This window comes from Canis lupus, chromosome 6 (genome assembly GCF_011100685.1).
Source record: "Canis lupus familiaris isolate Mischka breed German Shepherd chromosome 6, alternate assembly UU_Cfam_GSD_1.0, whole genome shotgun sequence".
NCBI classification, from domain to species: Eukaryota; Metazoa; Chordata; class Mammalia; order Carnivora; family Canidae; genus Canis; species Canis lupus.
The window spans coordinates 68,668,857-68,696,100 of NC_049227.1; the positions used below are offsets into that span (position 1 = coordinate 68,668,857).

At 34.1% G+C, this 27,244-nt stretch overlaps 1 protein-coding gene across 1 annotated transcript in view; it reads left to right on the forward strand.

Annotated features, from left to right (window-relative positions):
- ADGRL4 (adhesion G protein-coupled receptor L4) overlaps positions 1-27,244 on the forward strand; it is a 109,744-nt gene that overhangs the window by 66,192 nt on the left and 16,308 nt on the right. The window contains exons 4-13 of the mRNA XM_038541579.1: positions 1,385-1,534; positions 2,014-2,084; positions 3,077-3,256; positions 3,372-3,555; positions 4,617-4,733; positions 9,435-9,640; positions 12,237-12,410; positions 13,656-13,859; positions 15,919-16,139; positions 16,262-16,328. Coding sequence (XP_038397507.1) covers positions 1,385-1,534; positions 2,014-2,084; positions 3,077-3,256; positions 3,372-3,555; positions 4,617-4,733; positions 9,435-9,640; positions 12,237-12,410; positions 13,656-13,859; positions 15,919-16,139; positions 16,262-16,328 — 1,574 coding nt within the window. The remainder of the gene's footprint in view (positions 1-1,384; positions 1,535-2,013; positions 2,085-3,076; positions 3,257-3,371; positions 3,556-4,616; positions 4,734-9,434; positions 9,641-12,236; positions 12,411-13,655; positions 13,860-15,918; positions 16,140-16,261; positions 16,329-27,244) is intronic.

Sequence of the window (27,244 nt, forward strand, 5' to 3'; positions counted from 1 at the left end):
CTTTATTTTCTGTGTGTGTGTGTGTGTGTGTCTGTGTGTGTGGTGGCAGTCTCTAAACACACATTTATAGAAATGAGAGGAAGAGGATGAGGGTGCTAGGATAGTGTTCCTGTTTCTTTAAAAGTAGTGTTCTTGGATTTCTGGGGAGTACAGATTATGAATATATAAGCTTAGCTGAAGGACAAGGAGTTTTCTACTCTTTTTTCAGGCTATGAATTGTTTTCTTAAATCTAGTACCATTGCCTTTCTAGCTAATGGAAATTTCTTCAAGAACTACCAAGAGGCTTACTGTCAGTTCCAGTTTTTAGTAGTTTGAGTTTTATTATCATTCTGTGCCTTCGTTGAATTTTTGAAGTGAGAAATTAGGATCAATTACTTTTAAAATAACTGGCTAGACATCTTAAGTTGGACTTTGATTACTCCACCTTTTCTATGGCAAACACTATTGTGGCACTCTATTAGTTTTTTAAAAAAATCAAATTTTATACTTAACATTACAGGTTTATTCATTAATATAACACAGAGTATCTCTAAGATGTCAGAGCCAGGCTGGGAACACAAAAATCTTTGCATTAGTTGAGGGTAATGATCTGGACTCTTCCGTTCCTTGGAATCATTCCCTATTGGAACACTGCCTACTGGCAGAGTATTTATACTATATTTATAACTTTAAGACATATTTCACTGCAGTATGTAAAATTTTAAATTAAGAATATAAATTATGTGAGCTTAAAACCTAACACTTTTATTGTGACTTTGATATATAGCTACTAAAAATCTAAGACTTAATTCTATACAATTTGCTACTTTATCTATGATGACTTTGCATTCAGAATCATGGTAAAATATAACCTAGATAAAAGTAATAAGTTGTGGTAAAATTTTAAGGGAGTTGAATCACACATTCTGCTAATTTTTAGGCTAACTTACATGCAAAAATGATGCTTTGTAAAGAACGTGGGCAACACTTTTTATACTCCAGATTAAACTGGGTTGTTACAATTGATTTAGTTTCATAGTAAAAAACAGAATTTTAGATGTATTTTTAAAATTGAGCCTTTATTAAATTAGGACTAAATGTTAAATTGCCAATTATGGAAATTATCCTAATGACTTTGTGGATGAGTCATTCTACTCAGAAGATTAATTCAAAAGTTTGGTCCATAAATGACATTTTTTAGCACACTTTCCGAATGGATTGGCCAAATCAGGGTTTGGAGAAATATATGCAGCTAAGTTTTTTTCTGTCATTTTCCAAATTATGGGATTTTCCTTGTTCTTGTAATATTTGATATGAAATCACTAACCATACATCATACTGTATCAGCAAGGTAGCGGTTGTATAAATAATAAATAAAAAATTAAAATTTTCAAATATTTCCAGATATAGATGAGTGCAGCGAATCCGCTGCCTGTGGTGACCATGCAGTGTGTGAAAATGTGGATGGTGGGTATAATTGCTCCTGCAGGGAAGGTTATAAGACATCCACGGGAAAATCACAGTTCATACCTAATGATGGCACTTACTGCCAAGGTAAGTTACATGATTAAATTTTATGTATAATTGAAGAACTATATAAAATATAATACTACACTGCAGTCAAGTATACAAAGGACTACATCTTCTGAAAAATGTGCCAGTATTCTTTTATTGTCTATAAAATGATTTAAGGAAAGTTACTGTTTTATTTAATGGAAGAGTTTGACCATATGTTTTATGTAGTTAACATACTTTATTCCTTGGAGTAACTACGGTCTTCCTTTTTCCATAAAATATTGTGTATTTTAATGAATAAAAATAAATAACAAATAAAAATAAATAAGGAAAAATAAATGAATAAAATGAAAATAAATAAATAAATGTTAACAAATAAAAAATAAAATAAAACTCAAATGTTAAAAATATGTTTTTAATATTTAAATAAGGGAGTAAAATTATTGGAATCAATATAATCATCTTAGGAAAAAATATTTTTAAAAACTTACTATATAATCTATTTTCTTTTTCTACAGAAAATGTGAGTGCAGACTGCCATCTGGATAATGCCTGTATTGCTGCAAATATTGATAGAACGCTAACAAAAGTAAGTTAGATTAAGAATTTATTGGGGGCTCCTGGGTGGCTCAGTGATTGAGCATCTGCCTTCAGCTTAGGTTGTGATTCCAGGGTCTGGGATCAAGTCCCACATTGAGCTCCTGGCAGGGAGCCTGATTCTCCCTCTGCCTATGTTTCTGCCTCTCCCTCTGTGTCTCTCATGAATAAATAAATAAAGTCTTTTTAAAAAAAGAATTTATTATATTTTGACATATTGGTTTCCATTAAAATCCTTCCTAGGTCACATTTTAAGTAGAATTACAACCAGCTGATCGTCATGTACAATTAAAACATATAGAGATTTAAGTAGTTTGTTTGAGTCACAAAAATGATTAATTTGAAAATCCCCAAAGTGTTGAAGAAGACTGAGATATTTAACATATATTACTTTTTCACTATTTAGTATACTGGAAATTTTGTTTTCAACATATAATGAAAATTAATGAATAAAATAGTAAAAACACACTTTGACCCCAGGCCCATTCCCACATTCTAAGAAAACATAATGAATGCAACTAGATTTTGTACTTCAAAGGAAATATTTTAAAGAATAAATAAAGTAGGATGTTCATAAAATTATCATCATGTGATTGGAAATGTGACCCTCAACATGACTAACAGTCAGCTAAAAGCAAATTACCAATATGTCACATTGTAAAGAATTTTCTCTGGTTGAGTAAAATCTAATTCAAAAAAAGTTATAGTATCTTATAACTCTTAAAAGCTAATTTTTAAAAGTTATTAATGCAAACGTGTTGTTTCTTTTCTAAAGTAACTTCTATGCTTTTTATTTGCTAAGCTTTTGTAAATAATTCCAAGTTTCAGTGCTACATGACATGGTTTAGGTATAATCTGATAATTTATTAATACATAGCACACGAAACCAAGCTTAGAATAAATTTAGCATACAACCTTTATTCCTGAAAAGATCCAGTAGTACTCTAAATTGGTTTCTTTTTTTCTGGGCTCATTTGTGTACAGATGAGACACATAAAAGAACCTGTGGCTTTGCTACAAGAAGTCTATAGAAATTCCGTGAAAGATCTTTCGCCGGTGGATATAATTACATACATAGAAATATTAGCTGAGTCATCCCCATTACTGGGTGACATGAATAGCACTAATTTAGCCAAGGACATCCTTTCTAATTCAACTCTTACTGTAAGTATGTTGAGCTAATTTAACTCAATATAACAGAGCTTTAAACTTTTCCTTACATCTGTGATTCATGGAAGTTTCCAATGTTTTTAAAAGACACGCTATTTTTTTTCAACAGGAATTTATAAAAACTGTGAATAATTTTGTCCAAAAGGACACATTTATAGCTTGGGACAAATTATCTATGAATCATAGAAGAACTCATCTCACAAAACTGATGCATGCTGCTGAACACACTACCTTAAGAATATCTCAGAACTTCCAAAAGACCACTCAGTTCGATACCAATTCAAGTGATATAGGTAAGAAGCCAAGGTCAATTTCAAAACAATACCATTTGCCAAAGAAGCCATTCTCAAAATAGAAAGTGCTTGAAATGCTGCTAATTCAATCATCAGCTGTTTCCTCAATGCAGAAATGAATGGCAATGCACATTACAAGAGTAATATGAATGAAAGATGAGTAAAAACGTTGAAACATAAGCATTGCCTCTTTCCTACCATCTTCACCTTGTATTCCTGAACCATCTAGCATTTAAATGCTTCAGAGTACATCACTCCTTTGTCATGAATTAGTCATCTCATGACTTGTTAGCATCTACCTTGACCAAAGATGTTCTAGACAGATTTTCTGGTATGAAGCAATCAACATGGCAAACTAGGATGTTTCCTGCTTCGTGCAATCTCATATTTAGAATATATAGAATCTTGAATCAAATTGAAAATGCCTATAAAGTTGCTCTGAGGAAGCAAAGTACATTGTTTGATGATCATTGCCTACATCTTAAATGCTTTATTGTGTGGGTGGCATCTTGCTATGCAGCAGTAAGTATGCATGAATCTCTGTCTTGTGTCATGATTTACCACTTACTCAAAATTAAAGTAGCAAGCATTATGACTAATATATTGAATACCTGCATTTCTGTGATATTCTTGAGTAAAAAAGGTGAACTACCCCAGGTAAGGAAATTATCACTCGAGAATTTAATTCAATCACTCTCCATATAGTAAATTTTATTATAGTTACCATCCTCTAAGATATTGTGGTTGCTTTTCTTTGACTTAGTAGTTATAATTTATAGCTCCCTCGTGCACATATGTGTTTTGTCCTTTATATAATCCAATGATTAAATTAAATCCCAAGTGTTATAGTCAAATCAAAAAAGTTCAACCTCGAATCAGATTTTCGAGATACAATGTTTAAGCATGTTCAGAATATGTTCATTCTACCTGCCAAAAAATGTTGAAATACAGTAATGATGGATAAAATAAAATAATGGTGGATAAAACATTGTCCCCAATTAAGCCAACACATTGATTAAACTAACTTCAGAGAATTTATGATTTTCATGGTTTCATTTCAGCACTCAAAACTTTCTTTTTTGATTCAAATCACATCAAACATACTCATCCCTATATGAATGTGGATGGAGATTACATAAGGATATTTCCAAAGAGAAAAGCTGCATATGATTCATATGGTAAGACTTTGATAGTCTTTATTCAATATGTTAGTAATTTGCAATAAATACTTTCATACTTTTGATTATATCATATGTACACATAATATGTGGTTTCCTATGGAAAATATTTGGTTGATATACAGAAATTCTGCATTTGTACTCAGGATTCTCAATCTGATGTTGATGAGAATTTTAGCAAACAATGTCTATATTCTTCTTGTCTTATGCTTCGTCTCTGAAGCTGTCTGATATTTTTGAGATTCTAATGAAAAATATAAAGGAGCTGTGATTCTATTCCTTCTTTTGCAGCAATCATAGGTGCTACAATTTGCATAGGATTCTTTTACTATATCTTCTTCATTAATCTTTCATATTCCTCACTGGGAAGCTGAATTTGTAATTGGGTGAGGAAGACAATGTTCCCAAAGACAGAAAGGTAGTGTTCAGGCTTGGATTTCTTTTCCACTTGCCATTTCTTAGTTCTTGTACAGTAAACTTCTCAAATAAACGCAGGGTTTCTTGGGAAATGGAATCTGAGAATGCCAGTACTAGGCAACTTGATGATTACCTACCCTAATTTCTTCATTTTATGGATAATGGAATGAAGACTCAATGAAATTGATGGATTTGTTTCCATGCACATCAACAAATGATACAGAGCCAATACTAGGAGGAAGTTGAAGAAATCAACCCTGACCAGCTTTTCCTTGTCACCTAATCAAAGGCAAGCAAGCAGCTATTTTAGCCATTTACCTGCTCTCTTAGTGCAGTGCACCTAGAAAAAAATTTCTGCCAACGGAAGAATTGTTATCATTCTCATATAGGTTAAAGTGTATTACCTAAGCGAAATATGAATTATAATAGCTTCTCAAAGAATATGTGAGTGGCCATAAATGGAAGCAAAAATATATATATAATAACACAGTATGGTCTCTTTTATGGATGTCATTTCATAAATGGATGTGTTGTCTTTTTTCAATATTCTGCACATTCATTCTCAGAAAAACATCCTTTAAAAAATTGTACAACACTAATGTGGGTTTTTCCCCAATCCATTGATATTATCTAATCTCTTCATTTTTTCTTGTCATTTTTATACAACAATAAGAAACAGATGGCCACAAAACAAAGAAAAAATAACTAAGTCATACTACCATTGAACCCAAGGATCTTACCCTACTATATCATAGTCTAACTAACCAAGCACACATATAATATTGAGGAACAAATCCAAAGACTGTGTTAAACTGTTGAAATTTCAAAGAGAATTTGAGTAGTATTTAGAAGTTGAGAATAAAGCCATTGAAAATACTTATACTGACAGATGATGAAATCATCCTGGAATTAATTTCTCAAAGAGATCCTCTCTGAATATATGATAGCCTTGTTACATTTGAAGATCATGCATGACACTTAAAAGAAACCATAAATATCAGCTCTTAAGAAAAACACAGGGAGAAAATTTTATTTCCTTAAGTTTGTATCTTAAAAATAAGGGCAATTCTAACAAACTGATAAAACCTGCTTTATAATGTCGACATGTGATTATTCATTTAGTGATAAAAATCCATTAATAAAACACAGGCTTCAAGTTAAAATCTGTATAGTGTCATTAGTAGGAAAATAAAGGAAGTCCATGGAGCAACAGGTGGATTTTAAATCTTTTTTTTTTTTAATAGGCTGAATTTTAGTCTCTGTCATTAATGAATAAACCCCTAATTTACTGAATGAAGGTACTACCAGAAAGAGAGTTAAAAGCTAGATCAGGCAGAGAAATCATGGGAATTAGAAGTTCAAATGATGAGAATAGACAAATACCGAAACAATACTCCAAATGAAGGTATGAAGGGATTTTGGAGCATTCTGTGAAGTACGAATCCCATTTTACCCAAAGTCAAAAATGTGATGTTAAATATTTTGAGAAAAGATAGGAATGATTAATAGATTTTAAAGGTTCATCTTATCTTTTGGGGGCTTCATTTGATTTTGGACCATCTCCTACAGCAACTTCTGAGAAGTCACTATGACATGAACTGGTTCATCCACTGGACTGAGTCAAAGATCTGTCCTTTTCAGATCCTGCTGCAGGCCCTGGTCTGTCCACTGCAAAGGCCGGGCTAGTTGTCATTATGGGGAGTCCTCATAAAGTCTGTAGCTCAGCTACATTAGACTAACTTCTCAACTTCCTTTCTTTTTCTGGTGTAAGTTTTCTTAAGCTGGCAGTTGAGAAAAACTCTCTTATATATGTAGATTTCAGGAACCTCTTTGGATGTTTCTTGTGATACCTTTTTAGATAAGATAGAAAATATGAATCATGTGGCAATTTCTAGTTCACATAACCATGGCAGTATCCAAAACTATTACTTATTAGTGTGACGTGGTGATGTAGAAGGACTCAGATTTGTCTCACACTTCTTTGTTTTGGATTTTTTTTCTTTTATTAACTTTGTTTCAAACTTTATTCCCAGACTTCTTCAGCTTAATTAGCTGCAAAGAACAAATTGTGTCAAAGCAAACACTGCAAAGAGTTGCAGTGTCCAAAGGGGCTTGAGCTTAAAAATATTACAGATCTAGATTTTATCTGATCCGTGAACAGAATTTTAAAAAGTCATCATAATACACAGTAGCAGCTCCCAGTAACTTCTTCCAAGTTTTATCTTCCTCCGAAGTTGACTTGATTCTGTTTGCTTCATCCTTGGAAGTTTCATCAAAATTCTCCCCACGTTCTGGAACTTCATCATCATCCTCTTCTCCAGTAGCAAGTGGTGCTTCTCCATCCACAGATTGTGTGGCCAGAGCTTCAACCGGTCTTCCTAAAACTAGTCAGACTGTCTGCACCAAGTTGCTTGAACATACTGGGTAGCATTTCTGTCAGCTGCTTTGTCTCAGCCTGGCCTGTGATGGCCAAAGTGTTTGTTTCCAGGGATGCCTGCCCTTCAAGGGGGCATCACTGTTCCTTAGTGTGTGAACGTACTTCTTCAATACTAGAGATACGGCTTACTCCCAACTTCTTTAAGGAGAACTGGAGTTTTTGTGTGGTCTGTTGCCGTTCTGGGGACCACTCTCTTCTCTTGACCAGCAGTTTATCTCCCACCAGTGCAGACTTGTGCAGTTTGCTGGGTTTCTCCTGGTTCATGGTAGTTTCCTTCACCTTGCTGGAGCCCAAGTGAGACTAGGGTTGGTGCTCACGGGGTCTGAGCAGACCAGCTATTAGGAGCACACACGCAGTAACACAAGATGGCCATTAGGGGGCACAGATTTGTGTTTTTTATGATACACTCAACATTTATATTTACCATTTTGATTAATTTATGCCCATCACATTTTTCTGGTGTGTGCCACAAATTTGAGGGAACAAATATAAAAGAGTTCTTTGTAAGTTGTCCCAATAACCTAAAGCAAGTGTCTACTACTAATAATAATGTGTCTACTTTAAAAATATGACAAGAATCATATTAATATAGCACCTTAAATTTTACAGAAGACTCATGTATTATTTGATTTGGTCTCCACCTCAGCCAAGTGAGTAGCTAGAGTGAGTATCACTATTATCATTTTATAAGTGAAGAAGCTGAAGTTCAAAGCACTTTGTCCATAGCCACACATGGAGGAGCAATGACTGAAGCTGCAACTTTCGATCCCAAGAGTAAATTCTGTATGCAAAGTTGTAAATTTTGTGTCCATAATTCTATATAACAGAGAAGGATGTATGATCTAAGTGGTGAGAAGAATTTCAAAAAGACAATAGATCTAGATTTTGAGTTGTTCACATACTTAACATCAGTAATAATAAGCTGCTTCCAAAACCAAGACGATTTGAGATCCATTAATACAGGTGTAATGTCTAGGCTAAGGGAAAAATAGTCACACGATAATCTGTATTGAACAGGTTGCATTTCTAGTATTGGGTTATTTGCTGATTTACTGCATTTGGAATGTCAGGGGCACAGATAAATAGCTGTCTTGGCAAGGCAATAAATTTCCTACCTGGAAACTGCATAACTATATATGTCATCAATATTAACTAGGAAACATTTCACTGCGCATGAGGTGGAACTCGGTGGCATCTGACAACTTGTTTAATTCTCAACTTCCTTAATAACTCCAAGGCCATGATAATTTTCTTCCAATATCTTTCTAATCCCTATATTTGCATAGCAAAGTAGTAACTCCAAATTTTTTTTCCTTTAAGTGAATATATTTCACAGCTTGGTTCTTAGGAGTTGGATATACACTTATCTAGGACTGTTTTTCTCCTAAGTATAGCTTGTGCGAAGGGGATGCTATCGTCCTTGATCATTGTCAGAGTCATGGGGGTCAGGGCATATGTCTTAATAGGATTTGATTATACAGACATGGACTTTCTATGATCCACATTTTAGTGTCTAGGTATTCGTATGATTACCTTAGAGAAAAAAATTTTGTCTGCTAAATGTTTACATTTCTTTTGAGAGTTTAAATATATTTTTGTTTTATAAGGATTTCATTAAATAGGGGCACCTGGGTGGCTCAGTGGTTAAGCATCTGCTTTTGGCTCAGGATGAGATCCCTGGGATCCTGGGATCAAGTCTCACATCGGACTCCCTGCAGGGAACCTGCTTCTCCCTCTGCCTATATGTCTCTGCCTCTCTCTCTCTCTCTCTCTCTCTCTGTGTCTCTCATGAATAAATAACATTTTTTAAAAAAGAATTTCACTAAATATACTTATTTGATTGATAGGCAATGTTGCAGTTGCGTTTTTATATTATAAAAGTATCGGTCCCTTATTTTCATCGTCTGACAAATCCGTATTGGAACCTCAAAGTGATGATCATTCTGAAGAAGAAGAAAGAGTCATTTCTTCAGTGATTTCAGTCTCAATTAGCTCGAACCCACCCACATTGTATGAACTTGAAAAAATAACATTTACATTAAGTCACATAAAGGTAAGCTGTTTTTCTGGTGACTCTATGTTATGAGTGTGAAACATTTGGTGAAGTGAACGTTTTTTTTATTGTGTCACTTTAATATGTGTGAATTCTTGAGTTTAAAATTTTATTTTATTTTATTTTATTTATGATAGTCATACAGAGAGAGAGAGAGAGAGAGAGGCAGAGACATAGGCAGAGGGAGAAGCAGGCTCCATGCACCGGGAGCCTGACGCGGGATTTCGATCCCGGGTCTCCAGGATTGCGCACCCTGGGCCAAAGGCAGGCGCCAAACCGCTGTGCCACCCAGGGATCCCGTTGAGTTTAAAAATTAAAAGAGTAAAGTAATTTCAACTAATTTTTCTATAAGGATTTTTGTACTTTCAATGCTCTGTAATCTTTCTAATAAATATCAAGGAATTTTACACGTTTGATTTTCTGAAATTAAGCTATATTTTAATTTTACTTTTAATTACATTGTTCATTTTGGAAGTCTCCGTACCTTTTAGGAATGAGTTATAAAAATGTATCAGAGCCAAAGAGATAGATGTCATTTGTGCAATGGCAGAGTTGTTTGATTAATAATTGCCATTTAAAATAATATTTGCAGGGATTTAAATGTTGATTAAAATAAAATTACAGAGAAGTTTACAATATTTCATAAAGAAATTAGCTGAGACCATTTTATTCCTTTATTATCATTCCAAACCTTTTTCAAGCTCATATGTAATTAAAACTTATCATAATCAACATTAGAAAGAACTAAGTATTCAGTTCATTCAGTTATGAGTGAAGAAACTAAAGATCATAAATTATTTGCTGGTTTTTTTTTTTTACAGTTGATGGTTTCTTGGATTTTCAATAGAATTTGAGTCCTGGTACATGATTAAAATTACCTCTGATGCTCCTATTTGGAGAGCCTTGAAGCTGGACAATTGGATTTGCATGTTTATGGGAGAAAGAGGGGACTAATATGCCTACACACAACACAAATGTGTCACTACAAATAAAGACATCTAATGTACAGAGAAACTAAATGTAGAGAAGATACAAGAAAATAGTAGCCCAAACCTAAACATCGGTAGGCATTATGTTCAGTGTAGGAGAGGGTGTGAAATGTTTTAAGAATGGAAACAAACGAAACCTAGATACTTTCAGATGCTAACTGCCCTTTTGATGCTAGAATCAAAACATTGTTCTTTCACATGCTCTGATGGTTTTTCTTCAGTTTTTACTAGTTTTCTTCAGTTTTTACTACTGTTTTGGCAGCTGAAGAGATGCCATGGACAACCCACTTCACCAATCTCTGACCCAATCACAAAACAAAACACAACACACGTTTAAGTAAAAATTCTTCACCGAAACTCATGGGAAAACTTGATTATCCTTTTAAATCTTTTTTTTTTTTTTTTTTTTTTTTTTTTATTTATTTATGATAGTCACACACAGAGAGAGAGAGAGAGAGGGAGAAGCAGGCTCCATGCCCCGGGAGCCCGACGTGGGATTCGATCCTGGGTCTCCAGGTTCGCGCCCTGGGCCAAAGGCAGGCGCTAAACCGCTGCGCCACCCAGGGATCCCTGATTATCCTTAATCTTCCTTTCTGTTCCAGTCTTTTTCCCATTCGAATTAATGACCACCATGAAATTTTATCACTTTATTTGATGACACACCTACCTAATTCATGGTTTCCCTCTCTCTGAGAACAAAATTTGGATCCCATTGTTTTCCTAAAAAAAAAAAAAAAAAAAAGTTATCTCATATATACCACCTTCAGTTTCCTGATTCCCTGATAATTTATTTGCAATTTCACCAATTAGTATATACTTCTCCATTACTTCAAAGTAATATTAAAAGCAGTTGTCAGAATATTATGTTATGATTACTTAATATAAATATGTGATAAAGAGAACTCTACTTATTAAATAATCAACCTGTCGTCTACGTGATCAGACTCTATGTCTGATCTTGCCTACAATTTGCTCTTTATCTCATTCACTGTACCCAAAATACACTGGTTTCCAGCATTTCTGAAAGATTCTTATCTAGTCCTAACTCAACTTTTTCATTCCATCCCAAGTCTTAGGGTTTACTCTCTTTCTCTAACTTCCCTGGGGTATTTGCTTTAATATCATCTCCTAAGAAAGGCTTCCTCAGACCAACCACAACTACTTTCTTTCTTCTTTCCCTGGTTTATATTTCTTGTTTAATCATTTCTCATCTCATGGGAATCTAAAATCAACAGTACAAATATTTATTCTTTTTCTGTTTAGTATCGTATTTTTAGTACTTGGGTCAATGACTAATAATAAATGTTTATTAAATAAAGAATGTGTGATAATTATGTGTCATGTACTATTTTAAATGATCTCATTTGATAAGAAATCATTCTCACAACTTTCGTGGCACAGGACTTGATAAAATATAGCATTGTTGCAATAACCAATTCTTCCACATAATGTCAGGATTCATTTATTAGCACTGATTTTATGCTTTACTTTCTAGGCATGGTTTTAATTATATTGCTATGCAAAATCATGTTTTAAATATGAGAGATGTGACACTATATGTATATTTTTTTTCTTTTTCTTCCATCAGTAAAATGTCTCTTTTTCAGGCCACAGATAAGTATAGGAGTCAATGTGCATTTTGGAACTATTCACCTGACACCATGAATGGCAGCTGGTCTTTGGAAGGCTGTGAGCTGATATACTCAAATGAGACCCACACCTCATGCCGCTGTAACCACCTGACACATTTTGCAATTTTGATGTCTTCTGGTTCTTCCATTGTAAGCCAGTTTTCCATCATTTCATATTTATAAACCTGCTTATTTTCTTTTTTCTCTTGTTTACATCAGTCAAGAGAATTAATTTTTTATGTTTCTTTGAGTGCCAATATATTTAGTTAACTAATAAAACCCCAACATTATCTTTTTGGTGTTTCATTTCTTACTTGTCTTGTATGAAATATTTTGACTAGATTTTAGGTTATTGATTGTCTAGGACTTACCTAATCTATAATAGCTAGCAGGTTGTGCATTAAATATTACCCATTGACTCTTAATTTTTAATGTTGCTTTTAAAAAACCACTTATATCTTTTAATGTATCATGGTCTTTAAGGGCCTTTGCCTTTGTATTGAAAGCTTATTTTCAGCAATTATAAAGTAGTTAAAAATATTTGAAACCTTGTCTATAAGTATTAGCATATTTATAACTATTACTATGCTTTAGTAATGTAGAACCGTACAAGATTTTTAAACATGAACCATCTCTCTACAGCGGATAGGTCTAGGCTATGTATTTCCCATCAGTAATATCTTTCTTTTACACTCTACAGTTTCTTATTTTATATCTCTGTATCATAATATTCATTAAATTACAGGTTCATTTCCATGTCTACTGAGAATCCATCAAATATATAAAGTGGCCAAATAAATCTACCTAACCATAATGTCAGTCATAAAGATTTTTTTCCTGAATGTTAAGTAAGCAAAGAAGCCTCCACTCTCTATATAAGATATAAATATTCATCCGGTTAGAATAAAACCAACTTTTCCCATTTCAAAGTCTCTTAATTTTACTATTTTGATATTATATATATTCAGCATTTCTGATACCTTTCTTTAATGTGTTTTAGATGAATTGCTGCATAGAAATAGGACTTGTTATTGCCACTGATAAATCTGTTTTAATTAACCATTTTCACATTACAATAATGAATTGCCTTTTTAATATCATGAAACTGATGACGATAACATTGCTAAACCATATACTAATATATACTATGTCCAGAAAAAAAATCACTAATTACAGAACTTTTAAAGTGCTCCATGATTTATATCATATTTCTCTGAATATTGAGCATTTGCAAAGGTACAAAATTTTTCTCATCTAAATGCACATTTGTATTTTTACATTTTATGAACATTTTGATTAATGTTTCACCAAAAAAGGAAGTTCATTATATGTTGTAGTTCCTTTGACAAGTTACTGAGTTATTCTCTTAACAGCTTTATTATTATTTTCCCTTAGGGTATTAAAGATTATAATATTCTTACAAGGATCACTCAACTAGGAATAATTATTTCACTGATTTGCCTTGCCATATGCATTTTTACCTTCTGGTTCTTCAGTGAAATTCAAAGCACCAGAACAACAATTCACAAAAATCTCTGCTGTAACCTATTCCTTGCTGAACTAGTTTTTCTTGTTGGGATCAATACAAATACTAATAAGGTATGTAGATCTCCCCTTACTGTCTATTTTTGTTTTCTAAATTTGTACTTTCCTAAATATATATGTGATAGAATCATGAATTATAATTAAGAGCTTAATGGGCAAATGTATGGTATACTTTGTTCCCAGGTCTTTTCTAAGTTTTCTAATGCTAATATATCTAAAACCTGCCTATCAATTCCATTAAGCATAATGTCCCTTGTTATAATGAATGAATCATTGGGACAAATGAAAACTTAGCAACAAACTGAAGAAATAACCTTTTTTTTTTTTTTTTGCTTTGTTTTTACATGGACATTAAACAGAAGCAGAAGGGATAAAGAGAGAATTGAAAATAAAAAGTTTATCTTAACACAGGGACTGACTATAAAAGCAGTGGGTTCATCAGTTGAAATATGACAAATTGTCTCCACCTACTCACTGCACTTTCCTACCTATTTCCCACCATTACTGATCGAGAGTCTTACAAAAGAATTTCTATACTGTGTGAGTCTGGGTCCTTCTAGAAGCAGACATTAAAATGGGATTACACTTGCAGTAAATTTATTAGCCAAAATGGCTGAGAGATAATGGGAAGAGAGACCTAGAGAGCTATCAGACCAAGATGTGGGGCTGACCCCAAGTAAAGGAGAGAAGGAAGAAAGGACAGGTAGTAGGTGGAAGCATTTTACACAGCAGTGTCGTTCTCAGGGAAGTTCAATGTGGTTGTCAAGGAGTCCTTTGAGGAGACCCCGAGCCAGAGTCATGTGGTAGAGGAATTCTGTGTAGCGGCAGCCTGTGGGGAAGATGAACGCAGCAATGGTTTTCCTGGTGTAACAGCTAGAGCTCTAGGTCAGTTGCCCTCCCTGCAGGTAGAGATTGGAGAAGTGTATGCGAAGGTCGCAAGACATTAAATTGCCTCCATATTTCCATCCCTGTTAGAAATCTTTCAAGTACTGACATTAATCCCCAGTTATCAATGTTTTCCTCTGAAGTAGATCTATTTTAAATAGTATCCCTAGACTATGGACTTCATATCTGGGTTTGTTTGTTTGTTTGTTTGTTTGTTTGTTTGTTTTGCAGTGGTACTCCTGACATGTGCCAATTTTACATACCACCCACCATCTTCCAATGCCCAGTTCCTCCTTCAGTTTCATCTCCTCATTATCCTTACCCCAAAACCATTCCTTAGAGTGTTTATTTTCAATTCTATTTCACCCATCAAGTTCTTCCCATCTGCAAGCCATATTTCAATCTCACTTCCTTACTAAAGTAGTTCTCAAATTTTGATCACCAGTAATCTCTCTGTTCCCAACCTTACAGAGTACTCCCCAATTGGATGTTTAATATATAATCTCATCATGCTTGGATTATACTCTTTTATTAAGTACTATAATAGGTATGTAAGTGTGTATTGTGTTCTCTTTCCAGCAATAGATAGTTCTATTATTACGGGAGTGTGTAACTATACTTCTTTTACTGTTCTTATAAGCCTAACTCCAATTCTATGCAAGTAAATACTAATAAGTTATATTTAACCAAAATCCATCTCAAATTTACCTGATAGTCCTACAACTTAAAGTGATTCCATAATGGATATTTTTGTAAAATATATTATCATTTGTTTGTTTTATAATTTCAATGTTTGCCACAATAATCAAGATACTATTGTTAATCAAGGAAATCAGTTATTTTCACTCTCTGAGCATGAATAAAATTAAGGAAAGGAAAGGCATTTCCCAAACAAATCAACTTAAGTCATAACACAGTCACTAAGGTATCATGGTTTGCATGTGAGGAATCCACAACTTATCACATGATATAAATATATAAAAATGTAAGTCTCTGGACAAGAACAGTAAATTAGTTCTATGACAAGATTGCTTCACAACTGATGCTTCACACTGGTGAAGCTCAGCTGGAAGCAGTACGTCTTGAAAAACTGGCACTTGACGAGGATATTTTAATGTGATCAAGCATTACATGGAGTGGCATGATTTAAGGAGAAAGTCAGGATTTTATGTTATGCTAATGTTAAAGCAAACATTGCTTACAGTTTCTTTCTTTCTTTGACTTCTAGCTCTTCTGTTCAATCATTGCTGGGCTGCTGCATTATTTCTTTTTAGCTGCCTTCGCATGGATGTGCATTGAAGGCATACACCTCTATCTCATTGTTGTGGGCGTCATCTACAACAAAGGATTTCTGCACAAGAATTTTTATATCTTTGGCTATCTCAGCCCAGCTGTGGTAGTTGGATTTTCAGCATCACTAGGATATAGATATTATGGCACCACCAAAGTGTAAGTTAAGATGATCTCATAAGTATTTGAAATGCGATTCTGAATATGCTTCATATACATTGAAAATGTTGCTTTGTGAAGTACATACAAACATATTTATAGACTTATTATTTACTTTTCAGATGTTGGCTTAGCACAGAAAACAACTTTATTTGGAGTTTTATAGGACCAGCATGTCTAATCATTCTTGTACGTATATTTAACATTGGTTGAAAATCCAAAATGTGATGATTAAAATTCTCTGCAATAGGGCATTACTCTGAGGGAAAACAATAATTTTGAGAACTTTACAGTATGTTATTTATTAATATTTTACATGTATTCATCATGATTGAGAAAAAATATATATATACATCTTAAATTTAGAGGTATTATAATTCATCCACCCCTCCCAGAGGAGGAGGATATATTTCTGCACCTCATATAGGAAAAGCATTTTTCACTTATCAGTAGTGTCTCAGCGTACTTCAATAGTGAGAGTTTGCCAAACAGCTGATAATCTGGCATTTCAGATGTTTGTGTTATTTAATCTTTTATCAATGAGCAGTGATCTTTGAAGATTAGACTGTCATCTTTATAGTTTTATCATCCTATGTACCCTGTCATCATGAAAGTGATTTTAAACTAAATTGCAACGTCAGAGACAAGAACCCACTATTTCTCATGAGCCGACAAGTCATATATTGATAGTCCCATTTCAGTGAGGAAGAGGGCCTTTTAATTCTTATTGGAAGTGGTTTCAAACCTACAAATTTGGCAGGTGTTATATGTTCCTTTCTAAATAAAGACATTTTTAGATGTCTCAAGAGCATTTCTAAGTGCCGTAACTTTTCAAAGCCATTCTGAATATAATAGTCTGTCAGTGAATCTGGGAGGTCTGACAAGGCTCTAGAATGGAATGAATTGTCAATGGAGGAGCTGTGACGATATTTTGGACAACTTTGTCCCATATGTTTTGACCATAAGCTAGCTATCTTTTTTGAATTGTTTCTTCTCTCACTCTTTCCCCTTGTGTTTTTATATTTGTAAGGAAGCTGCTAAATGGAGAAAGACTTGAAATGTCAAGCAGAGCATTTTCACCAATGGTTATTTTTTAATGCTATGGGTGAAATAAATTGCATTCAGAGGCTATATTTCCTAATCATCACAGAAAAATGCTTATAATTCTCCCAATGAATCTAGTAATATAAAAAGAAATCATTGGCTAGATTTCAGCTACAGCAATTTCAGAGTTAGTTCATTCCAATGCCAAAATCTTCAACCCCCATGAGAATACAGACTGAATGTTGTCCCTTTCACATACTTTCATGTATTGCCCTGACAGGAGTATTTTGTGTAAACACACTTTCTATATATTCTGATTTTACTGATTCCATCTCTACAGAATGGACCATCTCTTATTATTTTGTACAAGCCAAACATTCTTTGGATCAGTAATTTCTTATAATTAAGATGAAAAGTAGTGGGCTAGAAATTATAGTGAAAACAAGAAAAATAGGAGTATTTTTCTCTTAAGTAAGAAATGGAAAGTGTTCCCTGAAATGGTTTTTTTTATTTTTGCTTATGTAAGGGAAAAATATAACTTTGGATTATCTTACAGTAAAGCCCACAGACTTTAGATGGGTTTATCTAAAAATGAGTCCTGCAAACTTTCTTAGAAGCCTAAATGAATAACGTCACACTGTCCTAGTCTGGAATTAATGAACCAATTTATCTTCCATAGTTTCAGTATGATAATCATCCCATTTAACCCGAGGGTCAGTCTACTTAAGAAATGGATGAGGCACCTCAGTTTTACTCTAAAACTGAATAATGTTTATCTTTTTTAGTATCTTTAAAGGCAGCAGAAATTCCTTAATTACTGAATTGAAGTGAATTCATTTATTCTAGTTATTCTTGGTTTTCTGGGCTAATAGTGGCTAATCACTATTATTGTTGCCATTGTGATTATTTGTTGTTGTTATTATTCAGCTCTATGTTGTTGTTCCATTGTTCTAATGTTACTATTTAGCTGTATGACACAGTGTTGAGACCCATCCTGTTGTCCCAGAATAGTATGCATCTTTAGTTCAGAAATAGTGGGTACCAAACATTTGAAAAAGATCTACTAACAGTTTGGGTCTGACACTTCCCACAGTGTGATAAAGAGACAGTAGGACCAGCTGTAGCCCAATAAGAGGACTGGAGATGGGTGCTCCAGGGATTGTGGTATAGAATTAGGAGTCCTTGACCTTTGGAGGAGTGCAAAAGCTTTTCTTTTTGCTGCCAGTGGGGGAAAAAAAAAAAAGGCAGATACTCCTCTATCTTTTTGAAGACAAGATGTGGACAAGTACTCTGAAGGTTTGTAGACAATGGGATCAGAAATATATAGAAAGAGTAAAATCTCATTCTGATTGCAGATCAAATGCCAGTCTGATTTGATTTTCTTGCCTCCTCAATATATAAGAGCTGAGTATAATGAGCCAATTTTTATGAGAGCTTGACATACGTCCCCTGACTTTTGGCCAAATCTGAATATAGAAACTAGACTTGTTTTTGTTTGGAGTTTCCCGCAAGCTGCATGCTTACTGGAGTATTTTTTGACAACAGGGAAGGAAAGGATTATTGTATAGCATGCCTAGGAATAAAATAATGAAGGAACATACAAGACTCCAGCTATTCTATAAACACAGGAAAGTTAGGGAAGTGGACATAAGTTGTAGGGTTGCCCAGAAGGTGGCCAGGTCAAAGGGAAATTATACACAACCGAAAGAATGGGTTGAATAAAGGAGAGGTTAAATGGTGACTTGACGGTCATTCTCTGAAGAATAAAAGGAGCCAAGATGGAAAGGAAATTCTATAAACACTAAGAAAATCATACATACCATCTAAGTGGAGGCCACCACATAAGCCAAGATTGCTACCAATAGTAAGAACCAAACCAAACCAAAGTGATATCAGGAAGCTCCATCAGCAAGAGGTAATCGGGTCCTTCCAGCCACCAACAGCAGAGGAGTTGAGCTTTATCAATGAAGGGACAGTACCTGAGAACCAACTATGCTGCCCACACTCATCTCCATCGATCTACTGAATTGAAAATGATTATCCCAGGGCACCTGAGGGGCTTAGTCAGTTAAGTGTCCAACTCTCAATTTCAGCACCAGTCAGGATCTCAGGGTCATGAGATCGAGCACTATGTCGGGCTCCACACTGAACATGGAGCCTGCATGAGATTATCTTTCCCTCTGCCCCACCCCCCTTAAAAAAATCATTATTCTATGTTTGGGTATATTCTGATAGGTAAAGATGCCAAGCCATATAATTAAGTTTACTGTGTTAATTGGGTGGTATGAGCATGATGAGAGAACAAAAGAAATATAAGAATTATCCCCTGCCCATTATAGTATCAATGAGAATAAAGCAAGACAAAACAAGTCAAAAGAGTGATATATAATAAAATATAAGTGATGTTGATAAGATGTGGGAGATATCAATATGAGCTTGATAATCATTCCACAAGTCTTCATTGAAAGATGAACTTGTTTATAGATAGGGCAGGAGGTAAATTTGGTTTGACAGCAGATTCTTGATGTGAACTGAAGTGTCTGCCAAGGAGCCCCATAAACGTGACAGATTTCTTTTGAAGGTAAACAAAGGGCACAGACATAATGGTCACCATTGTCAATGGTGACAATGCCAGAAATAACAAAATTATCATCATGTATCTGTTATTAAGAATAGTAAAGCATCTGGGGCACCAAGGTGGCTCAGTCAGTTGAACATCTGATGCCTGATTTTGGTTCAGGTCATGATTTCAGGTCCTGGGATCCAGCCCCACAGATTGGGTACAGGTTCAGTGGGGAGTCTGCTTCTCTCCTTCTCTGTCTCCCTCTGCCCCCTCTCCCCTTGTGTGTGTGCTCTCTCTCTCAAATAAATGAGTAAATAAATAAAAAATAATATTTAAAAAAAGAATAGTCAAGAATCATCATTTCATGGATTCATTACATCCTAGTTTGGATGCTATTAATTAAGTCCTCCATAAACTTACCCATTTCTTTTCTACTTTCAAGATCAAACTATTGCTATATCTTCCTCATATTCCAGTATTAATAATAGGAGTTCTTAAATGCATAAGTTGTTAATCAGCTACTGCTCATAGCTAATACTCAGTCTCCTTTAATCACCCACATTGCTATTATCTATTCATTTTATAGTTAACAAAAAATAGGATGCTATTCAAAATGTTAAGTGATTGGCTCAAGGCTCTAGGTCTACAAATAAATACTGATTCTAGAACTTGAGACTAGGAGCACATTTTCATTTTACTTTGCAGTTGCCTTAGGACTTATGTTTCTGCTGCCCTTCTTTCCAATTTTGTTTTAATCCATCCATAATAAGTGGAGAGAGAGAGAGAGAGAGAGAGAGAGAGAGAGAGAAGCAGACTCCCCTGTGGAGCAGGAGCCTGATGTGGGACTTGGCAATGGCAACTATTAATAAAAAAATAACATTAATGTTTAACCCTATTGTATTCCTGACAATAATCTAAACATTCTCTGTGTGTTGGCACATTTAATCTAATCCTTCAAACAATCCAAAAATGGCTATGTATATGTGTGTGCGCGTGTGTGTGATTATTTTATTTTGAAGCTGGAAAACTTGAGGCATAAGGTTGATTACACAGCTTGATTAACAGCTTGTAAGTTACCTGAGCTGAAACCCATATTCGTGAAGTTGAATTTGTCAAGTTGAGTCCACACCTGCTTTCTTAATTCCAAGGCTGATACTCCACTTCACCTACAGGCCAAATTCTATGCGCTGGAATGTCAAGTTCTCAGTCACTTAGCTGAACCCCGCTTTTTTTTTTTTCAGCTTTCCCCCCCCGCCCCACACTGCCTAACCTCACAAAACAGCCTCTCCCAAAACTTCATCCTTGTTAGAATACTTGCTCTTCTTGAATATTTTCTTGGTCCTTTGCACTCAATAATCCTACCCCCTTGTGCACAGTTCTGACTACAATCTTATCATTAACTAATACAGGACTTGATGAAAACTTTTCCAGATTTTTAACCAATCTCTTCCTCTATTGTACTCCCATAGACTTTTTATTCAAACCTTCTACAGTGCTGTTAATGCTCTGTTTTTGTTGCACATGGTAATTTTCCTTGCGTGTCATGCTACCCATCCCCTATATCCAAACACCCAAAGAGAGGTATGAGTTTCTTCATTTACTGGCTATATCTTGCTCAATTATTAGTGTCATTTCTGGTACACAACCTTAAGGGCCTCCATTCAGTAAACTGCAGTTATTCTCTACAGAGCAACATTCACATTGCATTCTCTATGAACCCTGGACTATAAAACTGACTCCTTTTGGTCATCCCGGAATATAGAAATATTTAGCAAGTCCTTAATAATTATCTCTGTATTTTAATTAATCTGTTAATAAAGACCATAGTAACAAATGAGGCAAGAAGAAACACCGTGAGATCCTTCTTAAGCTATGCGACCACTCTGTGCCCTGGATTTCTAACAGATAAAATGAAGATATCAGGGCCAGCCCTACACAACAATGCTATAGTGAAAGCAAAAATAAATGTTTTAGGAAAAACATCCACTCTTCAAAATTAAAATAAGAGAATGCACAATAATTTGGAGGGCAATGTTTGTCTCCCTAATTTATACCTTTTGTATTAAAAAAATAAAGACTAATTGTAAAGCCATGGTTTGCACAGGCAAAAATTGTATGCAAGGGAATGTATTTTGGCCAATACAGTGTGTGTGTATACATATGTATATACATTTACATATAGATATATATATAAAATAAATTTAAGCATAGATCCTAATTTTTAAAATACTGGTGAAGATAAGACAGCATTTGTTTAATTATAGCAAGATACAATTATAATATACGTGCTTCTTACTTCCTGGAATTTGTTACAAATCTCTAATACAGTCTGCCAGAGAAAGCTTAACTGAAATTAAAGTGTAAAATATCTTAAGAAAAGCAATAAAAATTTAATAGAATAAAAAGATAGGATAAAGGTAAGTGAACCTTCAAATATAAATAGATGATTAGCGGTGATTTTGTTAGGCCAAGTCTTAAATGAGGATTAAGATTGGTTTTGGGACTTTCTCTAAACAAATCTGGGAAGACCAGTATGCCAGAGTAGACGTCTCTGTAGAACAATGGCAATACCTTTCATTCACACGTGGAATTCTTGCATTTCTTCTATAGACTGGAGACTAGGCCCTACAGATGATATTTGCTTGTTTTTATGAATGGAACTCTTGAGCTCATCTGGTTTGAGGTTATAATGTAAAATGCCTTTAAGACAATATGTAAATGAGTAAGAACTGAATGGGATCAGCACTGGTGGCTTTTTCTACCCCTAGGTATTTTGTTTCAAAGCAATGTTCACGCTTTTAATCTACTCCGAGAAGTGTTAACAATTTAGGTCTTTGAGCAGCAACATTCCCCCCATTGATCAAATGAGAGTATTTCCTCAGGTGTTGACTCATTAATATTAAGGATCTCTTAGAATTCTGAAGTATGAACCAGTGACCCCACGGATTCTATCTAGGAATCACTAAATTTAAAACGTTAAGATTGTAACTATACATAAAAAGGCCTAGCCATGCTTTTGAAAGATTGAGCTGTACAAGAAAGAGGCTTCTAAAATCTTTGTAAAGCAAGCTGCAAACTGAAGATAATTTCCATAATTCATTTCTTTCTTCAATATTTTTAATCTTTAATGCTGAATCCTTTCAACTAAAACTGCACAAGCGATTAGATTCAAGTACACAAATATAAAAAAGAGTTGGTGAAAATAATTTGACTTTTAAGTAAGAAATTGAAGTTTCCCATAGACATGTTCAGTATTGAAGAATAGAATTTGCTTGATTGAGGCAAATACTAATTACACTATGTCCGAATAAGGCATTTTTCTTTTAAAAATGTGAGCTTTCATTTGAATTTAAATCACAACCCTTATAATTGAGTGTTTTCTATATTGCTACTCCTACCCCTTTCCTTTTAGGTTTGCCCAGAATTCCACTCAGTTCTTTATAGTGTCCTCCTCTAATTGTTCTATGTCTACAATCTCTTAATTCCCTTTCGCCAGGAAATGCCTATTAAAGCCTCCTTAAAAGTGAATTCCTGGGAAGCCTGGGTGGCTCAGCAGTTGAGCACCTGCCTGCAGCCCAGGGCTTGATCCCCAGGATCGAGTCCCACATTGGGCTCCCTGCATGGGGCCTTCTTCTCTCCCTGCCTGTCTTTGCCTCTCGCTCTCTCACTCTCTCTCTCTCTCTCTCTCTGTGTGTCTTTCATGAATAAATGAATAAAATCTTTAAAAAAAAAAAAAGTGAAGGTTATTCAGGGTTATTCCTCACATAACCCTTACACAACGGACAGTATGTATGTTTTTTATTACGTAAGCTATTCTTGTTACATTTTTTAGTTTCACCAATTGCACAAACTTGAAAGAAATGCAAATATTATGAGACTATATAGAGTAAAAAGTGGATATTTTATCCCCCACTTATATTTTTTATTACAGTTCTTTTTCTTAGTATTTGTTCTGCATCCTTCAAGACCTTTGGTGTGTGCACACACACACACACTTATATAAGTTTAAGCAAAAAAATTGATTACAAATTCAAAAAACCTGAGTCATTTATAACCTGAAATATATCATATTCATCCTTCTTTCTTATAATATACAATTCTACCAATTTTATCATTACATATTATCCATATTATGCTCTAATTTATTTTACCACTTCCTTATTGATGAACATCTAATTGGTTTCTAATATTTTCTTGTTATAAATAATACTGCATGCACAGAGAATTCTTGTTCCAATATAGTTACATATATGATTATATAAAATTGTTAATAAATGCTTCTTAAAAGTAGAAATGCAGGTAGAGACAGATTTTTAAATTTACAAACTGCCTCCAAAACATTTACTTCAAGGATACTTATACAAACAATATTTAAGAATGTCTTTTCTGACATTTTTACCAATTCTAGATATTATTATCTACTATAGAGTCTAAATAGCTAAGCTGGAATTTATAAATCCAAGGGAAGAAAGGATACACCAGAGTCCTACAACCATGGCACCGTTGACACCTTGGACCAAATGTCTGTTGGAGGACCTGTCCTGTGCCTTATAAAGAACTTAGCAGCATCTTTGCCTTCTACTCACTAGATGCCAGTAGCACCACTACCACCACTGCCTAGACATGACAACCAAAGGAGTCCCGGTATAACCATATATCCCTTGGGGAATGATATCCTGGATTCTTTCCATTAGAAATCACTAGTCTATACTCAGATATTAAGCATCTTATATAGCTGCATTTTACAGCTTTCCTTGAACAGCAAAAATAAAAGAAAAAAGAATTAAAATCATAGTTTGGGCAATGTCCTCTGGATAACCCCATTGAAGCTATATTAGAAACACTAACCACTGCAAATTTTACATGTTGTGGATAACAGCATCAACATTTTAATTACATCTTTTAATTTAGTGGCACCATATTCTTTAGATTCATTGTTTAGTGACCTCTGTGGTTCAAGGCATTTTAAAATTCTAACCATTTCTTCATGTTATATATCAATAAGCATTTCAGTACCTGTAACATTTTGTTACTTTTTTTGTGGTATTCCAACCTTCTTGAAACAATAGGTAGCTAGAATTTTTAAAAGAACAAGTTAAAAAAAAACATAAATAATACATTTGTAGTTTTCAATATATTCTCATATATGGGAGTTATATTCTTACTGGAAATACCTTCATAGAAAATCTCCTTGGGATTTGTACTAAAAAAATTCATAAAAATTGAATAACTTTATAAAAATTAGAGATCTGAAAAAATATATTGAAAACATCCCTTGGGTCTCTCAAGCCCAATTAGGAAAAACTGGCCAAGGTAAAGTTCGTCACTGATATTTTTTAATAAATATAGGTTTACAGTGAAGGATGTTACATCACGTTATGGTGAAGGTGAGTTGGTAGTGCAAGATATCGTTAGAATTAATATTCACATCATATTTGTATAGTCTTTTAATCTTTACAAAACCCTTTTTACACTTCAGTTAATCCTCACAAAAAGCTTAGGTAGTACAACACAATAAAAATAGTCCTAGCATTTAGTGAGAGATAATGTTTTACTAGATTTTCACTAGATCTAGTAACTATAATCTTGACTCTATTTATAAATACGAAGCCCCTATGGGGCTTCTACTATTTGTAACTTTTTAAAGAAGTACATCAATTCCTTGAGAAGAACCTATTATACTGAATCAAATTATGTACATTCTTATGTAAGCAATGGATAAATCAAGCTTCTACTCACTAAGAAGTCATAAAAATCCTTAAACTTGGTTAAAAGCTCAGTATGTATTCTGATTGTTGTGATACCTCTGATCTTCCTTTGAACATAAAACAACGTCCTAGCTGAAGCTGGTCTGCAACAGAAACAAGCCCTTTGAATCAGTCCTTATTAGCATTTGCAGAGATCTTATTCTACACATGAGACAATATTTTATCTTCCCTCTAAGTATTTATTATATCCCTTGGTCTCCTTCAGTATTCTCTGCAAAATACAAAGACTCAGATTGAGAGAATGGATTATCTGTGGGGCTCTGTCTTGATTTCTGTCTCTCATATGAAAATGTTGTGTCATGTCTAGTTTCAGAGTTTCCCAAGAAAGGAACATTTAAAATTCCTTCTGATGAAAAAAAAAAAAAATCTGATCAAAAAGAGAGCCCAAGGTGTTCACTGTTAGGACACAGGCTTTAATCAATAGAGCTTAATTCCCGTGTGTTAGGGTAAGAACCACCATTTTGTCTGTATTTTCAAGAAGTGAAAACTAAGGCTTAGCGAATTTAAGTAATTTACTCAGAATCACCCACCTACCCAGTGGTAGAGACAAGCTCATGCTTTCCAGGGTCACATTGTACAGTTTCACTACTACATATCCTTTCCTTTTGAACGGAGCATATTTTGTTAGGCCCCTGAAGAACTTCTTCTTATCTTCTAGATTTCAAAAATGGTTTTAGGCTAAGTTATGAAAGACCTAGCAACTACAGACCTTCTAGAAATTATTTATAAAATTTCAATTTTTAGTTTACTTAGTAAAGGTATTAAAATAAATTACTTTTCATCTTCTTGAAAATGAGGGAAATCCTGTCCACTATAAATATCTCTTCCCCCATTTTGTTTTGTTTTATCTAAATCTTGCCAAGATTATTCAACAACTGACCAAAATGCTCTACCTAAAATCATGACTATATAGACTATATAGATCAATATGTGGAAAACAGGTAGTCTGGAGGTTTACTATTCTATTAATTGATATTCATAAATAAGTAATTCTCAATGCCCTGTTTGACATCTAATTGCTTAAATTCCTTTTTTTTTTCCATTTTTCTCCTATTAAGAAAAAGCTGAGAGATGAGTATAGTGCTTCACCCATTTTTAATCACCCTTAATTTCATATTTCTATTTAGAAAATTTATTTTCTTAGAAAAAAAAGTCTTTTGTGTTCTTTTAAAAATCCATATTTTATTTAATTAATGTTTATCAACATAGGTAGTATGAAATCAAAATGAAAGTACAGATAGTATGAAAAAAAAAAACCTAGGAAAAAAGGTACAATGCTTTGAATATTTCAGAATAGGCCAAAACTTTATCAAGTATTAAAGACACCCCCACCCAAAAAAAGACCCAAATAAGGATGTGCTAGAAACTAAGGGGAGAGACTTTGCTGGCAAAAAGTATTATCAGGGAGACATATGTAAACAAACAACCATAAGACAACACATTAGTATGCTTGAGGTAATATTTTGGAAAAACAAATCTGAACATTTCTTTACCGTTATTTACATCTGTCTTGGCTTCGTTGCTCTTGGGGCCAAATCTAAACTTTTTAACAAAGCCTACATACAATAGGGGTGACCATATTCATTTATCAGTCACCAAAATCTGGACCTTTTTAGGAATGAAAGTAGGTAATAAAAAACATTCAAATTGGTTTCATTTTATTGATGGACCTATAAAACAGCTCTATTCAAAAAAATCTGTCTTCAAAAGCAATTTCTTTAAATTAAAAA